The sequence below is a fragment of the Canis lupus genome, chromosome 28 (genome assembly GCF_011100685.1).
Source record: "Canis lupus familiaris isolate Mischka breed German Shepherd chromosome 28, alternate assembly UU_Cfam_GSD_1.0, whole genome shotgun sequence".
Taxonomy (NCBI): Eukaryota; Metazoa; Chordata; class Mammalia; order Carnivora; family Canidae; genus Canis; species Canis lupus.
In genome coordinates, this window is record NC_049249.1 from 29,967,168 (window position 1) to 29,987,925 (window position 20,758).

Here is a 20,758-nt window from a genome sequence, read left to right on the forward strand (position 1 = left end):
TTCAGGAGGGATGGGGTTGAGGGGGGGGATGTAGACCAAAAGCCACATACTCGCAAAGGCATCCTTCCTCTGGAGACCAAGAAGCAGCAAATTCTTTTCCTGGGAACATCTCTATCAAGCAGACATCTGTTACTCTTAGGCGATCTGTATGCCATAACAGTTTAAAAAACAGTGTTTAAATGCTTAAATAAGAAGAAAACAGTTTGCCCGTGTTGCAAAACAGCATATAAACTGTACTGGAATTAGCACAAGGGAAACATTTATCTTCCCTAGATAATCTTGAAACTGGACTTTTTTTTGGGGGGGATTGTGTTTATAATTATATTTACTGGCATAGAAAGATGGTCATGATGTATCGCTAAAGGAAAAAAAAAAAAACAGTGGCAAATACAAAACCAGTCTATTTAAAGGAGCATTTGACTCTACCTCCCTAGTTGGGGCAAAGCCCCTTGTGTGTGTCCTGCAGAGGAAAAGGAAGACTAGGCCAAGAGCAGCAGGGTGGTGGCCTTCTCCCTGGGAGAACAGAGAGAAAATTCTAGTTTCTAGTTGGAATGGTTGAAGATTGACCTGAGCTGAAATCTGGTCCCAACTGTCATAGTGACAGGTGGTACCCTATAGGGTCTGAAAGACCTGCGTTCTAATCCTGCCACTATCAGCCATGAGCCGTGGTGACTGGGTACAGGTCTGCTGCCTCTGAAGATTATTTCCCCTTGGGATATAGTGGAAGTGTCATACCCTCTGCCATGGGCCCCGCACAATGCCCAACATGTGGGAGGCACCCAGGAAATGGTGGGTCTCTCCTATCCTCTCAATTCTGCATTTTAGAACAATTACAAGAGTTGGCCATCAGCAAGGGGCAGCTCAAGGTGCCAGACTGTGCATGAAACCAACCAAAATTCAACATGCTGATCCACTTGGCCCTCATTTGCTCACTCAAGAAGCATTTATGGAGGGCCGGCTGCCACGTGGCTGCTCTGGGCCAGGGATGGGGCTCATGTCTGGGAACAAAGTGAAACACACCTGTCACTGTCCTCGGGGAGAGAGGTCACAAACCTGTAACAGATAAATAGTCATGCACCAGGGCTCCAAAGGGGCTGGGAATGGGCCTAAGGGTGGAGGACTGTGAGCAGGCCCCTCAGGAAAGACGTCTCCCAGGAGCTAACGTGTGGCCCGACTCCAGGGAAGGAGCCTGCCACACCGAGGTCCCGAGGGCACAGCCCATGAGAGGCTGTGGGAAGCAGCATCTGAGCTCTGCTCTCGGATCTGAAAGTAGGCCCAGGAGCCCCGGAAGGGCCAGAAGGTGAAGTGGGGCTGGGTTCGGCTCTCCTGGCCTCTGAATTTTTATTCTGAGAACAAGGAAAGGAGGCACCTCGGGCTGGCCAGGGCCAGGCTGTGGAGATGGGGAGGCATGGGCACATTTAGGCTTGAGAGAGAGTCTAGAGGGCCGACTGAGGGATCAGACACAGAAGTGCAGGCAAGGGGAGGCTCTCAGGCCACTGCCAGGTGCCTCTACCCGGTGGCACTGTGGGAACTAGCAGAGGCTCCCCTCTCCCCAGACGGATGCAATACCCTGAACATCTTCCCCCAAGCACCCAGAGAGGGCATGGCCCGCAGGCCCCTCACTCAGAGGCCACCCTCTTGGGGGGCCCACCAGGTTTCCCCATGAGCAAGCCTGGACTCACAAAGCTTGCAGGCAGATCCTATGGGAATGGAGGGGAGCCCACCTGCTCTGCCCAGGGTTTGGGAGCCCCTCGGGCGGCGATCCTGCCCCTGGGTGCCAGGCTTCTCCCCTTCTCACCCCAGCGCCAGCCCTTGCACAGCGCCCACTGCCTTGGATGCAGCCAATCTCAAGAAAAAACACAAATTTAAAAAACCTAGACGCTAATGGTACAACGAGACCATTTAGCACTTAACTAAATGCACGTTCTAGAACATCTGCAGCCAAAATGAAGGTAAATAATGAGAGACTATGAGTCATGACTGTGCTTGCCTAGCAGTTTACAAAGCTCGTAAACAAAGCGTGCTCCCAAATTCAGAGCCGGGACCTGGCAGTTGGTACCAATTCATCAGGCCTCGACTCTGTAACACAGGAAGGGGTCTGTGTCCTCGTGAGCAAAACCACAGCGGGAAACTTGGCCAAACTAATCCTTCATTTCCCAGAATTCACCTGAGACTGGAAGGAAAAGCTCGTGCTCACAAGAACAGAGCACCCATTCTCATGTGTTGGAAAGCAATCATTTCACCAGTGTCAACACAAAGCCTAACGTCCTGAAACTTAGGGGAAAGACAAAACAACTGAGCCTGCAAACTGAGGAGATGAACACCACCAGCCAGTCACACCCCAGAGGCCACTCTCCCAGGGGCTGGTCACTTCCTCAGAGCAGGGGTTTCGGGAAAGACCACCTCATCTTGTGACCAGATGCTCCCTGAAGGCAGGGTTTGTGCCTCATTCTTTCAGCTCCTAGATTCCTGTGTCTAGAATTCAGCCTGGGTTATAGTAGGTGGTCAGTTAAGTCTCTGTCCATGATCCCATTGGAGTCAGGTCACTGGTTCTGGTTTTCCCTTCTCTAAAATGGGGGAAATAGTTCTCCCCCCTCCACACACTTTTTTAAAAAAGCAGGCTCCACGTTCAGCACGGAGCCCACTGTGGGGCTCGAAGTCATGATCCTGAGAGCAAGACCTGAGCTGAGCTCAAGAGTCGGATGCTTAACCAACTGGGCCACCCAGGAGCCCCAAGTTCCCCCACTTTTTAAGCTTTGGTGTAAGGGGCAGTGGGAGAGAAGCACTTGGGCGGGGGGGATCTTCATGTAGGTGAGCTGCCCCTGCCATGCCTAAGAGGGAGAGCTGCCATTGAGAAGGCAGGGTAGTGAGGACCGTGTGGAGGACACGGGCCACAGCCCACGCTTAGAAAGCCAGGCAGGTCAGAGAGTGGGTCTGGAGGTATCATTACAGACAGCAAAGTCACAGAGGACAATGCCAAGTAAAGTGGAGATCGGGGCACACACTATGCAGTGAGCAGAGCACATAAATATGTGAGTGGCCTGTCACAGGCAATGGGGAGTGACAGGGCCTGCGGCCAACTAGAGGTGACACTCAAGCTCTAAGGTATTTGCATAGAAAGATTTAACACACATGCCCTGTCAAACACATCCATGGCCTGCAGGCTGAGAGTGTGAGACACTCTCAGCCCCGAGACTGTTGTACTAAGCATTTTCTTAAAAAATTCTTTTTTCTGATGCCGTGACATCGGGGGCCATCCCTGCAGGGCTCGCCAGCTCTTAGAAATAGCAAACCACCGGGGCTAACGAACCGATCCAGATGCATATCCCAACCACATCCTTTATCAGGTTCTCACAGGCCTCTCACACTCTGGGCCACCTGCCCTCATCACCTGGGCCCAGGTACCAGACAGCTAGGGACAGCCCCAGGCCCCCAGAGCCTGTGGAGGTTATTCAACCCAGCCAATCCAAGCCTGCTTACCCTGCATTGCCTTTCCCAAGGAAACCACAATAAATGCCTTTGCCCACAGTTTCCCCTTGCTCCCTCTGTCTCCCCACCAGCCCTGGTGGCTCCCCCACACAGCTCTGCGTGGCACGGCCTACCCCTCCTCTTAGGACCTGTACCAGACTCTCTTTGCAATGGTCATCATCTCTCAATCTCCTCAGCACACCTGAGTATGAACAAAATCTGTTCTTGGTAACACCTGTCCGTGCCACGAGGGCATGACTCCTAGTGGCTGCTTCATTCTCCCACCCCCACCCCACCCCACCCCATTGAATCTTGGCACCTAACATACTCCCTGGCACACTGCAGACACAACGGAGATCCTAGTCAACAAGTGGTTGATGGCCAGACAGGGCGAGGGTGAAAAGCTGGCTAGAAGCATCTACTGGCTGCATGGATTCCCTACACTTCCGGCTTGCTTTTACAGTGGCTTCAGGAAGCTGAATTCTGTATACGCCTCAGCTGTGCAGGCGGCACAGATGTGGGCAGCCAGGCGGGAGCAAGCCAGAGGAAGTGGCAGGAGTTCACGCCGGTAGGAGCACGCTGCGGTTAAACGTACGGGGCTCGCATCCCACTGGCTCTCAGCTTTTCAGGCAGCTCCCATGTGACAGGCTTTTCTTTTGCTAGATCATCTTCGGGCTGACTCTGGATATTTCCTTTATTCGAGCACTTATAAAGAGACCACCACTCTAAAGGGTCTCTGAGCCCAGTGGAAAGGGAAAAAGCCAGAAGGCTCTTTGAGTCCCATACAGGCTCATCAAAGGGAGCACAGACCCGCTTGTTCAACTCCCTGGCAACCCCAAGTTACCGTCTACCTGCAACGGCGTGGTGGGGTGGGTGTGCAGCTCTGCACTTTCCTGCTCAGGAAACTGCAAATTGCAAATTGAGGATGGATGACATGTCCCTTGGGTGTGTATCTCAGTGTCACTAACTCGCCCGAGGCAGAGAGAAGGCTTGTCTGGGATGTCCTGGGGGAAGGCACAGACATCCCCCACCCAAGGGATCGGAGCATTTGCCGTTTCTGATAAATGCAAGGTCAAGTCACTTGGTTCTCAGCAGTCAATGGCTCCCGAAGGCTGTCCCTTCCCCAGGCCGGAGATGGACGGACAGGAAACCTTCGACCACAGTGAATGGACATTGTGACGCTGGGGAACTAGGAGAACGGCAGAGTGGTCACGGGAGGGGACGGTCATCATCGCAAATGGCTCACTCAGAATAGAACCAGTCTGTGCCGATTATCCCAGCATAATTACTAAACTTAGTTCCCTTCTCTCTCAAAACTATCCTGGTGTGATTAATAAACTACATGGTCACCCTCGACATCAGGGAATTTTGCAAATGGAAACGTCTGAGTGGGAAGGCTCGCAAGTAACAGTCTGGTTGCTGTGTTTGTACAAACAGGAGCTGGAGGTTTGGCAAACATGCTGGAGAGGCCTGGCAGCAGCAGATGGTGGGAGCAAGCGGCAGGAGGGAACTGGGCCTGACCTTGGGCTCCGCTGGGCTCTGCTCGGAAAGGGGGGTGTGTGGGTGGCACCTGGGCTGGCTGCGACAGCCTGGGCCAAGCAGGATTTCAAGCACAGCCTCTCCACCCACGAAGAAACTTTTCAAAGACCATTTCTTTCCCCTCATTGAAGCGTCAAGCCCAGAGTTAACAAGTCCAGTAAAGGGTAGGACAGAGAAGAAAGGGTTCCAATGTGTCCCCAGATGGGCTATGGGGGAACGAATCATCCCACCAGCTCCGTCATCGGCACGGGCCATGTGCCACGAGCTCGTCCAACACCGCCTTGCGTTGTCACGGGGGACCCTGAACAATTTCACATGTGTCCTTCTTTCTTCCTGGTTGAGATCCTGTTTCTGTCAAGGTGAACTATTTATCTGTGCTGCATGAAATGTCACAGACGGTAGGCAAAACCAGGACAAACCCACACACCAGAAAATAAGAACCCTCTGATGATGCTCACACACAGCTCCCCAAATCTGTAGAGGCTGTCGGTGAGGACTTTTCCTTTCCCAGGTCGGAACTTACTCTCGACAGGTCCTTAATCCAAAAAGGTGCCTGACAGATGACACCCCCAGGGACCTGGGTTTGACAAGTCATTCTTGAGCTGATTTGCCAAGTGAATCGGTGGACATGCATGACCCCTTCCCGCAGAGGCCGGGCAAAGACTTAAAGGCAACAGGTGGCTCTAAGTTTCACCTGGTGGCCTCACAGGATGTTTAATCAGGCTACAAAATGCTCAAAGTATCCAGTGTTTAAGGACTCTTCTGCTTGTGTGTGTGTGTGTGTGTGTGTGTGTGTGTGTGTGTTTGTGAACTAAAACCTCAAAGCTATTTGTTGTTTTATGTAAGATTAGCCATCATGCAAAACTTACAGGTCAAGCAGTTAATAAAATACACATATCCCATTGGAGGGAGGGTTTTTTTACATTTCAGTCCTTACAGATAACAAAGCAATGAGAAACCCTGCATGGTCCTGAGAGTGAGTCCCTTTGCCTCTGACAGCCGCCAGTCCTGCCAGCTCTTGGGCGGCTCATGTGTTATAAATTCTCGAAGCCCTTTTCGCTGCAGTTTGGGCATCGGGGGGATCTTCTTCCTCTTCCTCGGTTCGCTTGTGTTTTAAAAACAAGTCAGACTTCAAGAAGCGGCTGTAGCTGTCGTACTTCATGAGGTTGAAGATCTGAGGAGAAAAAGGAAAAAGAGTCTAAAGGTTGAGGCTTAATCAGACCATGAGTCATTCTATCAAATGTTCATTAAATACCTTCCGTGTGCCAAAGAAGGCAAATATGTGCAAAACACACCAAGCAAGTTAAGTCGTGTGCTGGGCAGGGAAGGTTTCCTGGATGGTTTGGGTCATTATGAGTCTCGACGGAATATAATAGTTACTGCCACACGAACAAATCTATCTTTATCTTCCACGGAAGTATGAATGTGGACAGCAGATTCATACTCTTGTATCAAGAGGTCCGTTAAGAACCTCCACTTTATTTGTACAGATAACACAGGGATGGATTTCACCAGAACCTGGAGATGGCCGAACAGAAACCATTCCTGTAGAGAGGGTGGTTACTGGGAAGGCCACGGTCACTTCAGGTGATGTCGATATTGTTAAGACCCCCCAGAAGTCTGGCATCCAAGGTCTCAGATAAACCTGTTATTATGCCAAGGAACAAAAATAGGGCTTATTTAATGCAGGCAGGGGTGGGTGAAACCACAGTCTTAGCAAGGAGAGGCTCTGGGAACAGGCCCTAATTAAAGGAAGCAGCAGTTGGCTGCAGCTTGCGGACACCTGCGCACTCACACAGGCCCAGGAGCGTGGCTCTGGGAAAGCAGGGACTCCCTTGTGTGCTCATGGGGTACGAGAGGACCACCCATCCCGGAACCTAAGTCCCCTGGATTAGAGGGCTGCCTCCTGCACCACAGGTCCTCAGAGAGTCGCCCCTCTCTTCTTAGCCACCGTCCCTATTCCCAGCCTCCCCTCTCCCCCACTCCCCTACCCCAATCCTTTGCCACTCTCCTCCCCTGCCCTACAAAAGTGGTGGAGAAAGGAGAAGCAAACAGAAAAGTATTTTCCGGCTGTCATGGAGTATCGTCTCTTGAGAAATCTCCCTCATTGTCTCTCTCTCAAACCTTTCAACTGAATTTTCAGGACATTCTGCAGATGGAAAATCTGCAAGTACCCTGGTGTCTTCGCTTACTGAACTATGACAGGCTCAAGTGGAAAGTTCTAGGGGTGTCTAGAATGTCACTCACTGCCAGGCAGGGTTTTCAAGTGGGTGGTAAAACCCTGACATCCTTTTTTTTTTTCTTTTCAGATTTTATTTATTTATTCTTGAGAGACAGAGAGAGAGAGGCATAGACATAGGCAGAGGGAGAAGCAGGCTCCCCACAGGGAGCCCGATGCGGGACTCGATCCCAAGATCCCGGGATCATGACCTGGGCCAAAGGCAGATGCTCAACCACTGAGCCACGCAGGTGTCCTCCCTGACATCTTTAAAATTTGACCTCAGCCAACATACAGGCAAACTATTTTGAAAACTGAATGTCTGGGGCGCCTGAGTGGCTCATTTGGAGCCTGCTTCTCCCTCTCCCTCTGCCTGCTGTGTGCATACGTTCTCTCTCTCTCTCTCATAAAATCTTTAAAAAATAAAGAAAGAAAAGAAAACTGAATGTCTGATGGAGTCTAAGGACTCAGAACATCTGCCTGGGGGATTGGAGACCTGGAACCTTCCGCCTTTATACCTTCCTTCTCCCAAGATGGCTTCACCCCCAGGTGAAGCGCCTAAATCATTTTGCTAATCCTCCAAGTCCACCGCTCAGCGAATTTAGGACTCTGTGTTTTCCTTAAACTCTTACACTCTTGCCTGCCCTTCCCTGGGTGTCCCTCCAGTCTTGCCTCAGATCTGCAGCTGTTCAGGAAGATCACGCCTCCATAAATCCCCACCTTGTGTCTCTCCATGGCCATCACCTATTTTATAGCAATTTTGCAATCCTAGACTGATTTGCTGGGGTTTGGAGAAATCATTCATTTTAAAACAACAATTAAAAAAAAATCTCCCAGAAAACACAAAAATCATAGCCAAGGGCAAGGCGGGGGATGAGGAATGCCATCATCATGCCGTGGCCTCCCACAAACATGCTGCGCAGGTGCTGCCATCCATCACCACTTGCATTATTTGGCTTTTCCAGGCACAGGGCTCCCAGAGGGGACTGTGATATGCCCACCTAGTCAGGAAGTCTGGAATGAGGCTCAGAGTGACTCATGAAGGCCGCCTCATGAGTACCCCTCCTGGCACCCAGCCCTGCACCCCTCCCACACCAGGTCCGCAGCAGATGGGACCCACCACTGCCAGCAGGATGCGGTTCGACCCAAGTGTCTCGTCTGAAGTCTCTGCATGTGGGAGTGGAACATCCTGTTTGCCTGTCGTGGCTCTGAGGCTCACACTTCAAAGAAGAGAAGAAAAAGGCACCCAGGGATGGAGGCGGCAGGGGACAGAGGGCAGGGGGTTGCTTCAGCTGAGGGGAATGCTCGAGATCCCGAGAGGCCACAGGCTCTCAGTACTCCACGAGTGCCAGCAAGCTCGAAGGGACAGGGCTGCAAACTATTTAACAGGAACATAAGGGCCACTCCCTGCCGTGGGCAGGTGTGAAATGCCCATGAAGGCTTTTGGGCTAGGACTTCCTCCGCCAGGAACCTTCGCCCGCCTCCAGGGGCTGTGGAGTCACGGGGTGGTGGCTGCAGCCATCAGATCCCCATGGGAAAAGGAAAAAGGAAAGGGCTATCGCTCCCAACATTTTCTGGGGCTCTGAGCTGCCTAATAGCTCATCACTGCCATCAGCAAAGGCTCTCCTGGGCACAGGCCTCAGAGCATATGGCAACAGGGTGCTCCCATTACAGGGCCCCCATGGGGGGTGCTTGGTGAAAACAGCTCGGAGAATAGAGAATGCTCCCAAAAATCCCTTTCAAGAAAGTGGCCAAAGGCAGCGTACCTGGCTGCTGACCACAGGCCACAGTCTTAGTCATCACGGGTCCAGTGGCCGCGACTGGGGTCCAGTAAACATTCGCCTAATGAATGAACAGAAACCACCCACCGTGCAATGACAGGGGGCTGGCGAAATGACGCAGGGGATACCGAGACTGCAGGGAGCACCTGCCAGCCCAGCGCCAGGCAGCACCGAGCATTCTCGCCTTTAATCCTCACCGGGACCCGATGAGACCTGATTGCAGAGAGAAGAAACTAGGCCTTCAAGGTTTGGTGCCTTGCCCCAGCTTAAAATGGCTCAGATTATGATTTTTTTACTTTATACCAGCGCAAAAACAACACACATTCAGTAGAAACTGTACTTCAAACTTTGAAATTTGATCTTTTCCCCCCGGCTAGCGATTCATAGTACATTCCTTGCTGGTGACGCTGGGCCCCGGCCTCCAGTCTGTCCCCCGATCACGGGCGCAAACAGCTCATACTGACAACCACCCCACACCCTTACGGCAGTTCTGTTTCCACTTTCAGTCTAATATTCCATAAACCATGTGAGATATCCAACACTTCGTTGTAAAGTAGGCTTTGTGCTACATGATTTCGCCCAGCTATAGGCTAATGTTAAGTGTTTGGAGCATGTTCTAGGCTGAGTTATGAGGGTCGGTAGGTTAGATGTGTTAAATATCATCTTCAACTTACAATATTTTCAACTTATGGTCAAGATGTACCTCCATGTTGAGTTGAAGAAGCTCTATAAGTGGCCGTCTTCCTCTGTGTCCTCACACGATCCTCCCTCTGTGTGTGTCACCTCTTCTTAGAAGGACACCAATCATATTGGATGTAGGGCCCACTCCAATGACCTCATTTTACATGAATTATCTCCTTAAAATTATCTCTTTAAAGGGTTATTATCTGTATATTAGATATTTTAGATATTTAGATTTTAGATTTAGATATTTAGATTAGATATATTAGATAATTAAAATTATCTTGAAACACAGTCACAGGGATCCCTGGGTGGCGCAGCGGTTTAGCCTTTGGCCCAAGCCTGCCTTTGGCCCAGGGCGTGATCCTGGAGACCCTGGATCGAATCCCACGTCGGGCTCCAGGTGCATGGAGCCTGCTTCTCCCTCTGCCTATGTCTCTGCCTCTCTCTCTGTGTGACTATCATAAATAAATAAAAATTAAAAAAAAAAAAAAGAAAAGAAACACAGTCACATTCTGAGGTGCTAGGGCTTAGGACTTCAACCTCGGATTTTGGAGGGCGTCACAGCTTGTAACAGCCCAAGAGAGATGGGTGGGATGCGAACGCTGGCCACCTTGCCTCGCGAGCCCCTACTCCTAACCACTAGGCAGTCCTACCACTCACCTGACAGACCCATAGGCAGTCACTAAAAATGAAGGCTGCAAAGAGAGACGTGGAAAGAATGTAATAGGTGAGCGTTACACCACTGAACATTAAATTTTTAAAATGTATGAAAACGGGAAACAATGATTCCAAGTATGTTCTCCAAGAGTGTATCTGTGGGGGCACCTGGCTGGCTCAGTCGGAAGAGCTTGTGACTCCTGATCTCAGGGTCATCAGCTCGAGCCCCATGTTAGGTGTAGAGAATACTTAAAAATAAAAATAAAAATCTTTTTTAAAAAAAGTGCATTTGTGTGTATAAATGGGAAACAAATATCCCTAAAAGTCAGTACGATGGTTGAATGCTGGACCTGCAAAGTGTCTGTTCACCTGGAACCTCAAAATGTGACCTTATTTGGAATAGGGTTTGGTGAGGATCTCGTCACAGTGACATCATCTTCCAAGGAGCAGGGTCTTCCTAAGAAGAGGATAGGACACACAGAGGGACACAGAGAGAAGAGGCCATGTGAAGACAGAAGCAACCACCAGAGTGATGCAGCTACAAGACAAGAAGCACCAGGAATGCCAGTCCCCACCAGAAGCCAGGAGGAAGCCGGGAAAGATCCTTCCATACAGCCTATGGGAGGAGCACAGCCCTGCCGACACCTTGATTTCAGACTTCTGACCTCCTGAACCGGGAGATTAAATTTCTGTTGTTTTACGCAACTCAGTTTGAGATAATTTGTTAAGACAGCCCTTGGACACTCACAGTCGGCTTATTGATTTCAGCTCACTCTTACTGGAGCACAGAAAATGAGATGGCCTTAGGTGTTCCAGAAGGTTCTACAAAATGAGGACTCTCTGATGGGGAGAACTGGCCTCACCAGGCCTGAACTGAGAGCATCACCCTTCCAACACACCTCAAGTTGTCCGCAGGGAAGAGAAAGCAGAAGGTGGAGACAAATCTGGGGTGCGGGGTGGTGCTCCAGGTGGGCAGACGGCATCGGAGCAGAGCCATAGAGCAGAAGTCCTTCTGAGAGACAGGCAGCTAATGAAGTAGAAAACTCCAGTTGGCAGCTAAGGTGCATTCCATACTTTTTTTTTTTTTTTTTTGCCAAGACAGCTGTGGCTCAGCAGGTTGAGAGTTTTGGCAGCCCCACATCTGTAGGCAGCATGCCTTGTCTATAACCTATTTAGCATCGTTGCCTTGGGATCCACTCCTGCAGGAGGCTGGAGGTGAAACTCTCAGTGATAAAGGCAAAGAGAGGGAGCCCCCCTGCCCGTGGGCATCTATGTGCCAGGTCCCCTTACATGACCAGGACTCTCCCTCTCCACACCCAGGGTGCTGACTGATTAGGATTTCCCTTTCCTCAAGGGAAAACAGCCACGGAGTGCTGCAACCGGAGGTCATTCCGAATCTGCTGCTCCAGGAAAGGACCCCCTCCGGGAAGCACCCTCATCCATGGAGAAGACAGGATGCCTAAACTTCCTCAGTAAAGATTTCATCACTGTCTCAATCAAGTGTGTTTCAAGCCTAATCTTTTCATGCCTCTCAGACAGCAGGAACATTAAAAGACCTAAATGAGCATCCTCCCTCCTTTTCAAACCCCTCTGCCATGTGATTTCAACTGGGTACAAGGAGAAAAAATAAATCCTTTAATGCAACAAAACGTTTTAGTAGTGGGATTTCATATTTGCTTCAAGAACTGAGTTCTTGAAAGAAGGTGGCAAGCATCACGGTCTCTGAACTACACTTCTAGAACGTGCTCTCCTCCCACACACCCAGACCACAGACATGCTTTCATACCCACACGTACAGACAAAAAGTGCGAAGAAAGCAAGCTCCCTCCCTCCAGCCCTCAGGCTATGAAATGATCAGAAGCCACGGGGCAGGGCACACACAGGGATGTCCCCACCGCGCAAGTTCCAGACGGCCTCGCCATCTACTGAGTGGGGTGCATCCACTGCACAGCAGCTCAGCTCGATACTTGTCCCAACCTGCGAAGCTGGGCCGTGGACACTTCTGTTATCCTGGATAGTGCTCCTGCTTCCTGGACAGGCTGCCAGAGAGGGACAGCGTGCTGGTGGGATTAAAACTCTGGAAAGAAGGTGGACATGGACAGAGGAGGAAAGATGCCTGTTCGAGGGTGAAATCCCCTCACAGGCCCATGGGTGGGGTGTTATCCTATGGAGCAGGGGTCAATTCATCTTTTTCCTGGAGTCCGTAACACTCGAATCCAAGGCCCAAATGACATGCTTTATACGTGGGGTGAAGGTATTTTATTTTTGCCTTTGCCATCAGGAGGAGAGTTAAAAGCTATTCTAGTATCCCTCTGATCTTCTTCCCTTAAACACATTTTTAGAGTTATATTAAAAAAAATCTCAAAGTATTTCAAATACTATCCTTCCTGCCCCACCCCATCCCTCATAAGGCAAAGGCTGTGGCAGATGGAGGGAGCCAACTTTTCTTCCATTTGAATGAAAACCCATGACCTGCCCTTTCTGGCTTTGCACTCTGGAAAATGCCAATTTCAGGACTGGACTCAATCTTTAGGGGCAGATGTCAGCTGGCACCCACAAGACGGAGGCGCCCAGGATCCCCAGCCTCAGCCCCCACTGCAGACTTGAAGATACTAGGGGTGGAGGGAGGGAGTGGACCCCTACATGACCCCGGAAGCATGGGGTCATGCCCCTCCCCCACTGCTGGATCCTCACCAACTGGTCCACCCCTTCTTCTTGATGTCTAAAAAGGAAGTGTTTCTCACTTCTTGGGTTCTGGGGAAATTCAAAGAAAAGACAAAAGACATTACTAACAAGGGGCCGGACGCATGGTTCCTTTCTGTCAAGGATGTGGCTGGGAGCACTGACATCTCACTGAAGTATTTTCTACATTTTTTTTTAAGCATCGGAGGTTGAAGGCTTCCTTTTCCGTGGAGAAAGCTGCCTCCATTCTCCCTTCCCTCAAACCAGACTTAGCACGAAACCTGGATGGGAATGTCCTGGCAGCATCTGAAAGCTGCTTTAAGTGTAAGCATTGGGATCCCTCGGGTTTAAGGAAGAAGGATGAGCTTGCCCTCAAGCCTTCTTTTTCATGGTCCAAGAAAGCGATGATTTCAAGTTGCCATGTGCAATGATCTTGACCCTCCCATCATCTCCAGTCTCCTTGCTGTCCCGGAGCGAACAACCCAAGGATTGGGTTGGAACAAGGATTCCAACCCGATCCTGTGGAATCCAAACCCGAGGCATCAGGGCAAGAAAGGGGTTTAAGATGGTGCTGAGAAACTTAAAGGAGCAGAGTTTTGTTTCAAATCATTGACATGGCATAATGTCAAGTCACTGAGCAGATTTCAAAGCTTTCCATTCTTATACTTTCAGGGAAGGGTCTGGAAGGATCTGAAACATATGGGGCATTACTGCCTGGGAGGGAGAGAGAAGGCACGGCCTGGGGTGTGTAACTTTTTACTTCAGACCCTCATGGGTCATGTGAATTTTCTTTTCTTTTCAACAATGAACATGTAGCTATTTAATAATTAAAAATAATTTTTAGGAGTGCCTGGGTGGCTCAGTCGGTTAAGCATCTGTCCTTGGCTCAGGTCATAATCCTGGGGTCCTGGGATCCAGTCCCGTGTCGGGCTCTCTGCTCAGTGGGGAGTCTGCTTCTCCCTCTCTCTCTCTCTGCCTGCCTCTCTCCCTGCTCATACTCCCTCTCTGTCAAATAAATAAATAAAATATTTTAAAAAAACAATAGTGGGCAGCCTGGGTGGCTCAGCAGTTTAGCGCTGCCTTCAGCCCAGGGCCTGATCCTGGAGACCTGGGATCAAGTCTCACATCGGGCTCCCTGCCTGGAGCCTGCTTTTCCTTCTACCTGTGTCTCTTTCTCTCTTTCTCTCTGTCTCTCATGAATAGATAAATAAAATCTTTAAAATAATAATAATAGTAGTAATTCTTAGGGGTGCCTGAGTGGCTTAGTTGGTTAAGCATCTGACTCTTGATTAAGCTTCAGGTCATGATCTCAGGGTCGTGGGATCGAGCCTGGTGTCCAGCTCCACACTCAGCACAGAGTCTGCTTGAGATTCTCTCTCCTTCTCCCTCTGCCCCTCCTCCCGCTTTTGCTCTCTAAATAAATAAATACATGAAATCTTTAAAAGAATTCGTTTTTAAAATTAACCTGCTCAGGATCTTGAACGGCACAGTAGCAGGATGCGCTCAGGGCTAGTGCTGGCCGAGCGGGCCCTGGGTGGCCTTCCTCCCTGGAGCTCCCAGCCGTGCGACAGAACGGGACACACGTGTTCCCAGCCCACTGAGCTGACAGGGCCACCGGGGATGGGCGCTGTCCTCTCTCATACAAAGAGGAGCGCGTTAGGCCGCGGGGATCGATTTTGCTCCCTGCATGTTGGAGAAGGGAGAGCACTGGCGGGGGTTTCATGCTGCCCTACGGCATGTGCAAAGGCGAAAGGTGGCCCCAACCAGGAGGGGACAGTGAGGAAGGCCACCGCTCGGCCCAGGCCAGGTCCGTGGGCCACGAGCCCACCCATTCCCCTTGCCCCGCGCGGTGACCTGGGGCCAGCCGTGCCGCCATCCCCTGGGGTGACCTTTCACACTTCCCCGGGACCACCCCCCCCCAAGTCCCATGAGATGCGCACGTGGAGGCATCGTGGAAACCACGGGGGGGTGGGGCTCAGCCCTCGTGTTTCCCGAAGTCACGACGCTGGAGAAAGCCGCGCAACCCTGGCTGGTTATCAGTGGGGGCCTGAGGCCGCGAGCTCCGCTGCGGGTTTGGGAGTCCTTTGGGAGTTCTGTTGAGCTGGGCTTTCCCGGCCTGGGCACCACCGACACTTGGGGCCGATCATTCTGTGTCGTGTGAGGCTGTCCCGTGCCTTATATTTAGCAGCATCCTGGACTCTGCCCAGGAGCTGCTGGTGGCCCCCTCGCCACCCCGCTTGTGACAGCCAGAAAGGTCTCCAGACACTGCCCAGTGTCCCCTGGGCAGGCTGGGGCGGGGCACAAAATCATCTATTAAGAACTATTGCATGAAATTAAAGTTTATCTTCACATGACAGTCTAAAGGACACGCACAGTTAACACGGAGGGCTCTGAGTAAACACAGACACGACTGCATTTCGCCTCGTAAGTGTCTTATCATAATCTCCATTTCACAAAAGGGGAAGCTGAGGCACAGACTGTATCTTGCCCAATGTGTCACAGCTAATGAACTCTGAGGTCATAGGAAAGGGGGGAAAAGTCAGGCCTAAGGAAATAAAGATGTGGCTGGCAGGGAGCGGCTGCAGGGCTCTAGATGGCTTCACTGTGCAGCTCCGAGGGGCAGCAGAGTTTGCCAGAAGCCGCACGCCGTAGAGGAGGACACAGAGGCCACACCAAGAGCCCCCACGTCCCCCACCCAGTGCACCCAACACGCAGTGATCCTGACAGTAAATGTGAGCTCCACATCCAGGAAGTGATGAGCAGCGAGGGAGATGTCAGGCCATCAGGGAACAAATGATGAGCCATGGTCAGGAGGCTGCGGGTTCACAGTTGGTACAGAGAGGCTCTGCACCACCGAGTCATCATCAGGCTCCTGCACAGCTCATGAGACACGGGCACGGCTGGAGCTGGGGATCAGGGCCAAGGCCCACCTTTGAAGAGGCCCTAACCTTATTAGCCCAACTGGCATATTCTAGAACGAGTTACCATTCAAAATCCTTGAAAGTAAACTGGTTACCACAGCTTCAGGGCCTCACCCTGGCCAGCGCCTCCTGACTTAGTTTCTACTGCCGTCCTCATTGACTATATACTCCAGCCATACGGACCTCCTCCAACACGCCTAGTGGCTCCCCACCGCAGGGCCTTTGTGCTTGCTGTTGCCTCTCCCTGGAAGGTCCTGCCCCCTTCTCACCTGGCTTTCCTTGCCACTCAGGTCTCAGCCACCTCTTCGGGGTGCCCTCTCTGACCACTAGATCCCAAGTAGGCCCCCCTCAATCATCACTCTCAGTCCACCACCTGCTGTAGGTACTTCACGGCATTTATCTTTTTCTGTCTCTTTGGTTGGACAGGGGCTGATTTCCTCACTGCATATATAGTTCCTAGCACGGTCCCAGGCACACAGTAGGCTCTCCATCGTCATTGTGGCACAAGGGAGTGAATAAAAGAACAAATACCAGCAAACCAACCAGAGCTAAAATAAACCAGCCAGCAGTGGATTTTTAAAAGAAGAAAACAAAGCAAAACAAAAAAAAAAGACACTGCAGGAAATTGCAATTCATTGAAAAAAATCAACTCTTTGTAAGGTCGCCTCCTCCTTCCTGCTTCCCACAACTTAAATTTGTCCTCTGATTCTAGGCTAAGGTTCCAAGGAAATGGCCACAGTACTACCCCCACCTCTCCTGGCCTTATCCGCATGTGCAGAGTGCACAGAGGGGCTGTGTTTGCAGAACTGAGTTAAATCGGAGCATGATCCCTCCACTTCCATAAGTTTTCAAAGTGACAGAGTTCTGAGCCCCCAAACTTCTCGTAAGATATCAAACTTCTTTTAAGATATTAAAACGTCTAACACATCCTTCACAGAATATGTCGACCACAATTCAAACTTGATGCTTTGGGGTATCAGGATCACTGGTGTTGCCACCATCCCATAGCACAGGGATGCCCCCACAGTGGTGCGTGGGGCCAGGGGCGCCCACACGCGGTGGCTCTAGATATCTCTGCGCTGTGGTTTTATGTTTAGTTTCGTTTTTCTGTCTCCTCCCTGCCTGTCGGTTATCGCTTCTTGCTGCCCATGGCTGCACAGCTTCTACCGGCACTTCCAATCTGCTGGGACCTAAGAAGCAGAGGCTGCTAGAACTGTGCGTAAATCAAGAATAAATAGGACTTGAATGAAGAACCAAGAAGCTTTTCATTTAAATCAGATGATGGGGGGTCATCTGATTTAATGCCCAGGGAGGATTTTCCCACCCTTTTAGGTTCTGTGTCCTAAAGTCCATCCTGCCCTCTCAGCACTTCCACGGCTGGGGCCCTGCTGCCCTGAGGAGGGGCTGAGGCTCCCCGAAGTCTTCCTGGCAAATGGGGTTGGGAGGTAGGGAGCGTTCCCGCAGGCGGCTCAGACAGCTAGCTGCCTTGATGCCAAGCGGTGCCCAACAAAGCCAGAGCCATGGAGCCGGGTGGGATTCAAGTTAGGTGAACTTTTGTGGTTGGTTCTATATATGTGCCTCTCAGCTTCAAATTCCTTCACTTAGAAAACCAGGGCCCTCTGGGGGGCCTTTTGGGAGCAGAGAACCGTAGGACCATGCTGAGCACACATTTTGATGGTTACCAGCAAGGCTTTCACGAGGCAGAGTTTTCCAAAGTGGAACAGACCCAGAAGCCCTTCCCAGGGATTCACTGTGGAATCAGCTCAGATGCCAAATACCCTGTTTCCACCTTGTTGTACCTTTGAAAGAGAGTTAGTGCCCCTTGCTCCCTCTCAAATCAGTGAATTTTAACAACAGGATACACAAGTACCTTCTTCACACTAAATCCTTTGAACTGCATTGTGGTACAATGCTGTGTGCGTCTGCGCATGTGTGCTCGCACAAAGAGAAGGATGGAAAATCTAGAAATCAAATGTTATTTCTGTTTTTTTTCCAGGTATAGAACTACAAATTTTTTTTCATCTTTATATTTTTGATTTCCTAAGCTCCTTTTGTTAAGCATGTATGACTTTCATAGCTAGGTAAGTAAAAGTAATTTTTAAAATATTTTTCTTTGTCACTTAAAAAAAGATCTTCCTTTGTTCCTTGTGTGTCCTCCTTTCCCTGCCGGCAAACCCCCCCAATGTATGCATCGAGGGGAGCGTGCCCAGTCACAGGGGTCCAGTTCCATTTTAAGATGTGCTGCAGGACTAACTGCAAGAGGCCTGGGTCCTGGGGAGCCCACGGTCTCATCAAGTGCAGGGCTATCAGCTTACTGCATTCCTCACTAGTACCTTGGCTTCTGCAGTCCCGGAAAATGGGGTTGCCTGTGCTCACCTGGTCTCTCCAGTCCCTCTGCTCCAGCTGGTCTCTTGGGGCTTTGAGGAGCCATGAGAGGCCCCCAGGAACCCAGGCTGTGAGTGTGGCAGAGAGAGTGGGGTCTTTGAAGACAGGTGGACGAGAATGCACCTGGCCTCTAACACTTCTTGCTACCTGTGTGACTTTGTGCTAACAAACCACATAATCTCTCCCAAACCTTGCTTTTCACATCACCAAAATCAGAAAAATAACATGCATTGGAGATTAAGGAGATGGTATGTGCCAAGTTGGCATCAGGCACTGAAGGGCACTCCTGAATAGTAAATATTGTTATTACTGAGTTTTCAGTCTAGGACAACAGGGGGGTTCAGTCCAGGTTCTCAACTCTAGCTGTATTTTAAGTGACTCTAGGGAGCTTTTGAAAGACTCTGAGGTCCATGGGGGGCCTGGATGGCTCAGTCAGTTGGGTGTCTGACTCTTGGTTTAGGCTCATAATCTGAGTCAAGGTTATGGGATTGAGCCCCATATGGGGCTCCACACTTGGTGAGGAGTCTGCTTGAGGAGTTTCTCCCTCTACCCCTCCTCCCCTGGTCTCCCTATCTCTCTAAATGAATAAATCTTTAAAAAAAAAAAAAAAAAAAGGACCCAGAGATCAGAGATCCAGGTGGAGCAGATATCCTTACGCACTACAGCCAAAAGAAATGCCTTTTTGCCATACATTCTACTTTATTTCCTTTCACTCCACAAATCCATGTCCATGGCATCTTTCCCATTGGCTCAAAACTACCACCTCCAGGAAGCCCTCAACTAGTCTCCTGCACCCACCAGAACTCCTTCAACACCTAAATTTGATTAAGGAGTCACATGGAGTTTGCACTTGCCACTGTGTCAACTAGAAAACATTCTCAAACTACTTTTCAAATTTGTATTTGCTACTTGTTTCCTAATCTGATGCTGAGCAAAGATGGGGCATCATGGATGCTGGGACAGGCTCTGGGCTCTGCACATGCTCCCAACGATCACAAAAAGGCCAACCAAGGTCTTGTACCAGTTGTCGGAGTGTCGTGCCAGGACCTGCAACCTCAGCGTCGCCGGGGAACTTGCTGGGAAGGCAAAGTCTCAGGCCACCCGGGAACCATCAGATCTGAAGGTTAACTCTGGAGGTGAGGCCCAGGGTCTGTTTTAACAAGCCCTCCAGATGGGTATGGGCTTGCTTACCTTTGAGGGCTGCTGAATAAAGCTAAAAGCTAATTTCCACCTGTGAGCCAAGGAAAGCCTCTGCTCCCTTAGTAAGGAAAGTGCATGCAGAGTCTGATATTTGTCTGTGTTCCATCATCTACAAGTGTATAGATAACATGTCGGGAGAACGGAGCACACTCTGAATAGTCACATCTGCAAATTCACGTCTAAGAAATCTCTGAGTGCAATCTCATCCCTTTTCCTATTACCACTGGCAAATCTCATAAAAAAGCTTGCTAGAAAACTAAATTATCCCTTACAGGTCCTTTTTTAAACTCAATTCTTTCTGCTTTAAGTGGAATAAACTGTCAAACGTTAACCTTTTTCCTTATAACTCAGGAGCCTCACTATGAACTAGCCTACGGTCTTGGGCCGCTGGAAGTGCATGATCATGTTTAGATATTTGCACCAAAAACGGCCCCAGGTTCCCTACCACTGTGAGTCCTCGTGCTCACTTTCTAGATTTTTCTCTCTGTTCCTCCCTTTAGCAGTTACATATTGCTTCCTCCATGTAGGTTCCTTGAATAGCTCCAGCCTCCCTTCTAATCTGGGTGGAGAAGACAGATAATACTGTTGGTCCAACCTGTGTGTAGACGAAAAGTAAGCAGGCATGTGGGAGACTCCGACGGGTCAAATCCTGAGCCTGGCATTCCAGTCCCCTCTAGTTCACCAACCACAGCCTCTCAGGATGCCTCAACTTGCCCAGCTGGATGGGATAGCTTCTGGGGTGTCTAACATTTAGTTTTAACTGAATTCTCCCCAGCCTACGGGTAAGTGTCACATCCAAGTGCCAGCTGGGAAGACAGGTTACCTGGTCCTGCAGTTTCTGGAACATTAATGGGTGCGGTTCTTCCAGTATCTTCTCATTGAGCCGGGACTGCCCCTCGACGTTGACTTGTGACGAGGCCTTACTGGACAGAAAGGTCATGTAGATCTCTTTTGCCTTTTCCTGCATCTGGAGGAGACACAGGGAGCCTGTTATCTGGAAGCCCAGCCCTTCCCCACTGCACCCAGTTCTCTACTCCAGCCAGACCCAGAAGCTGCTGTTGCTCCATAGCTCTTGGGTATTCCGGCTGCTGCTCCAGGGCTAAGGTCTCTGGGAGGGCTCGTGGTTGGTCTAGCCCCTACCCCCACCCCTGTCATGCATCTGTAGCTGCATCTCCTGTTACGAAATTGCTATACTATCTATGGGGAAATGAAGACAGAAAGAA

At 50.4% G+C, this 20,758-nt stretch overlaps 1 protein-coding gene across 3 annotated transcripts in view; it reads right to left on the bottom strand.

Moving 5' to 3' along the window:
* Positions 1 to 5,101: 5,101 nt before the first annotated feature.
* The window catches only part of RGS10 (regulator of G protein signaling 10), a 39,808-nt gene continuing 24,151 nt past the window's right edge, over positions 5,102 to 20,758 (bottom strand). For all 3 annotated transcript variants that reach the window (XM_038578952.1, XM_038578953.1, XM_038578954.1), the window contains 2 exons: positions 20,359 to 20,502; positions 5,102 to 6,181 (listed from right to left, as the gene is read on the bottom strand). In XM_038578952.1, coding sequence (XP_038434880.1) covers positions 6,035 to 6,181; positions 20,359 to 20,502 — 291 coding nt within the window. In that variant the 3' untranslated portion in view covers positions 5,102 to 6,034. The remainder of the gene's footprint in view (positions 6,182 to 20,358; positions 20,503 to 20,758) is intronic.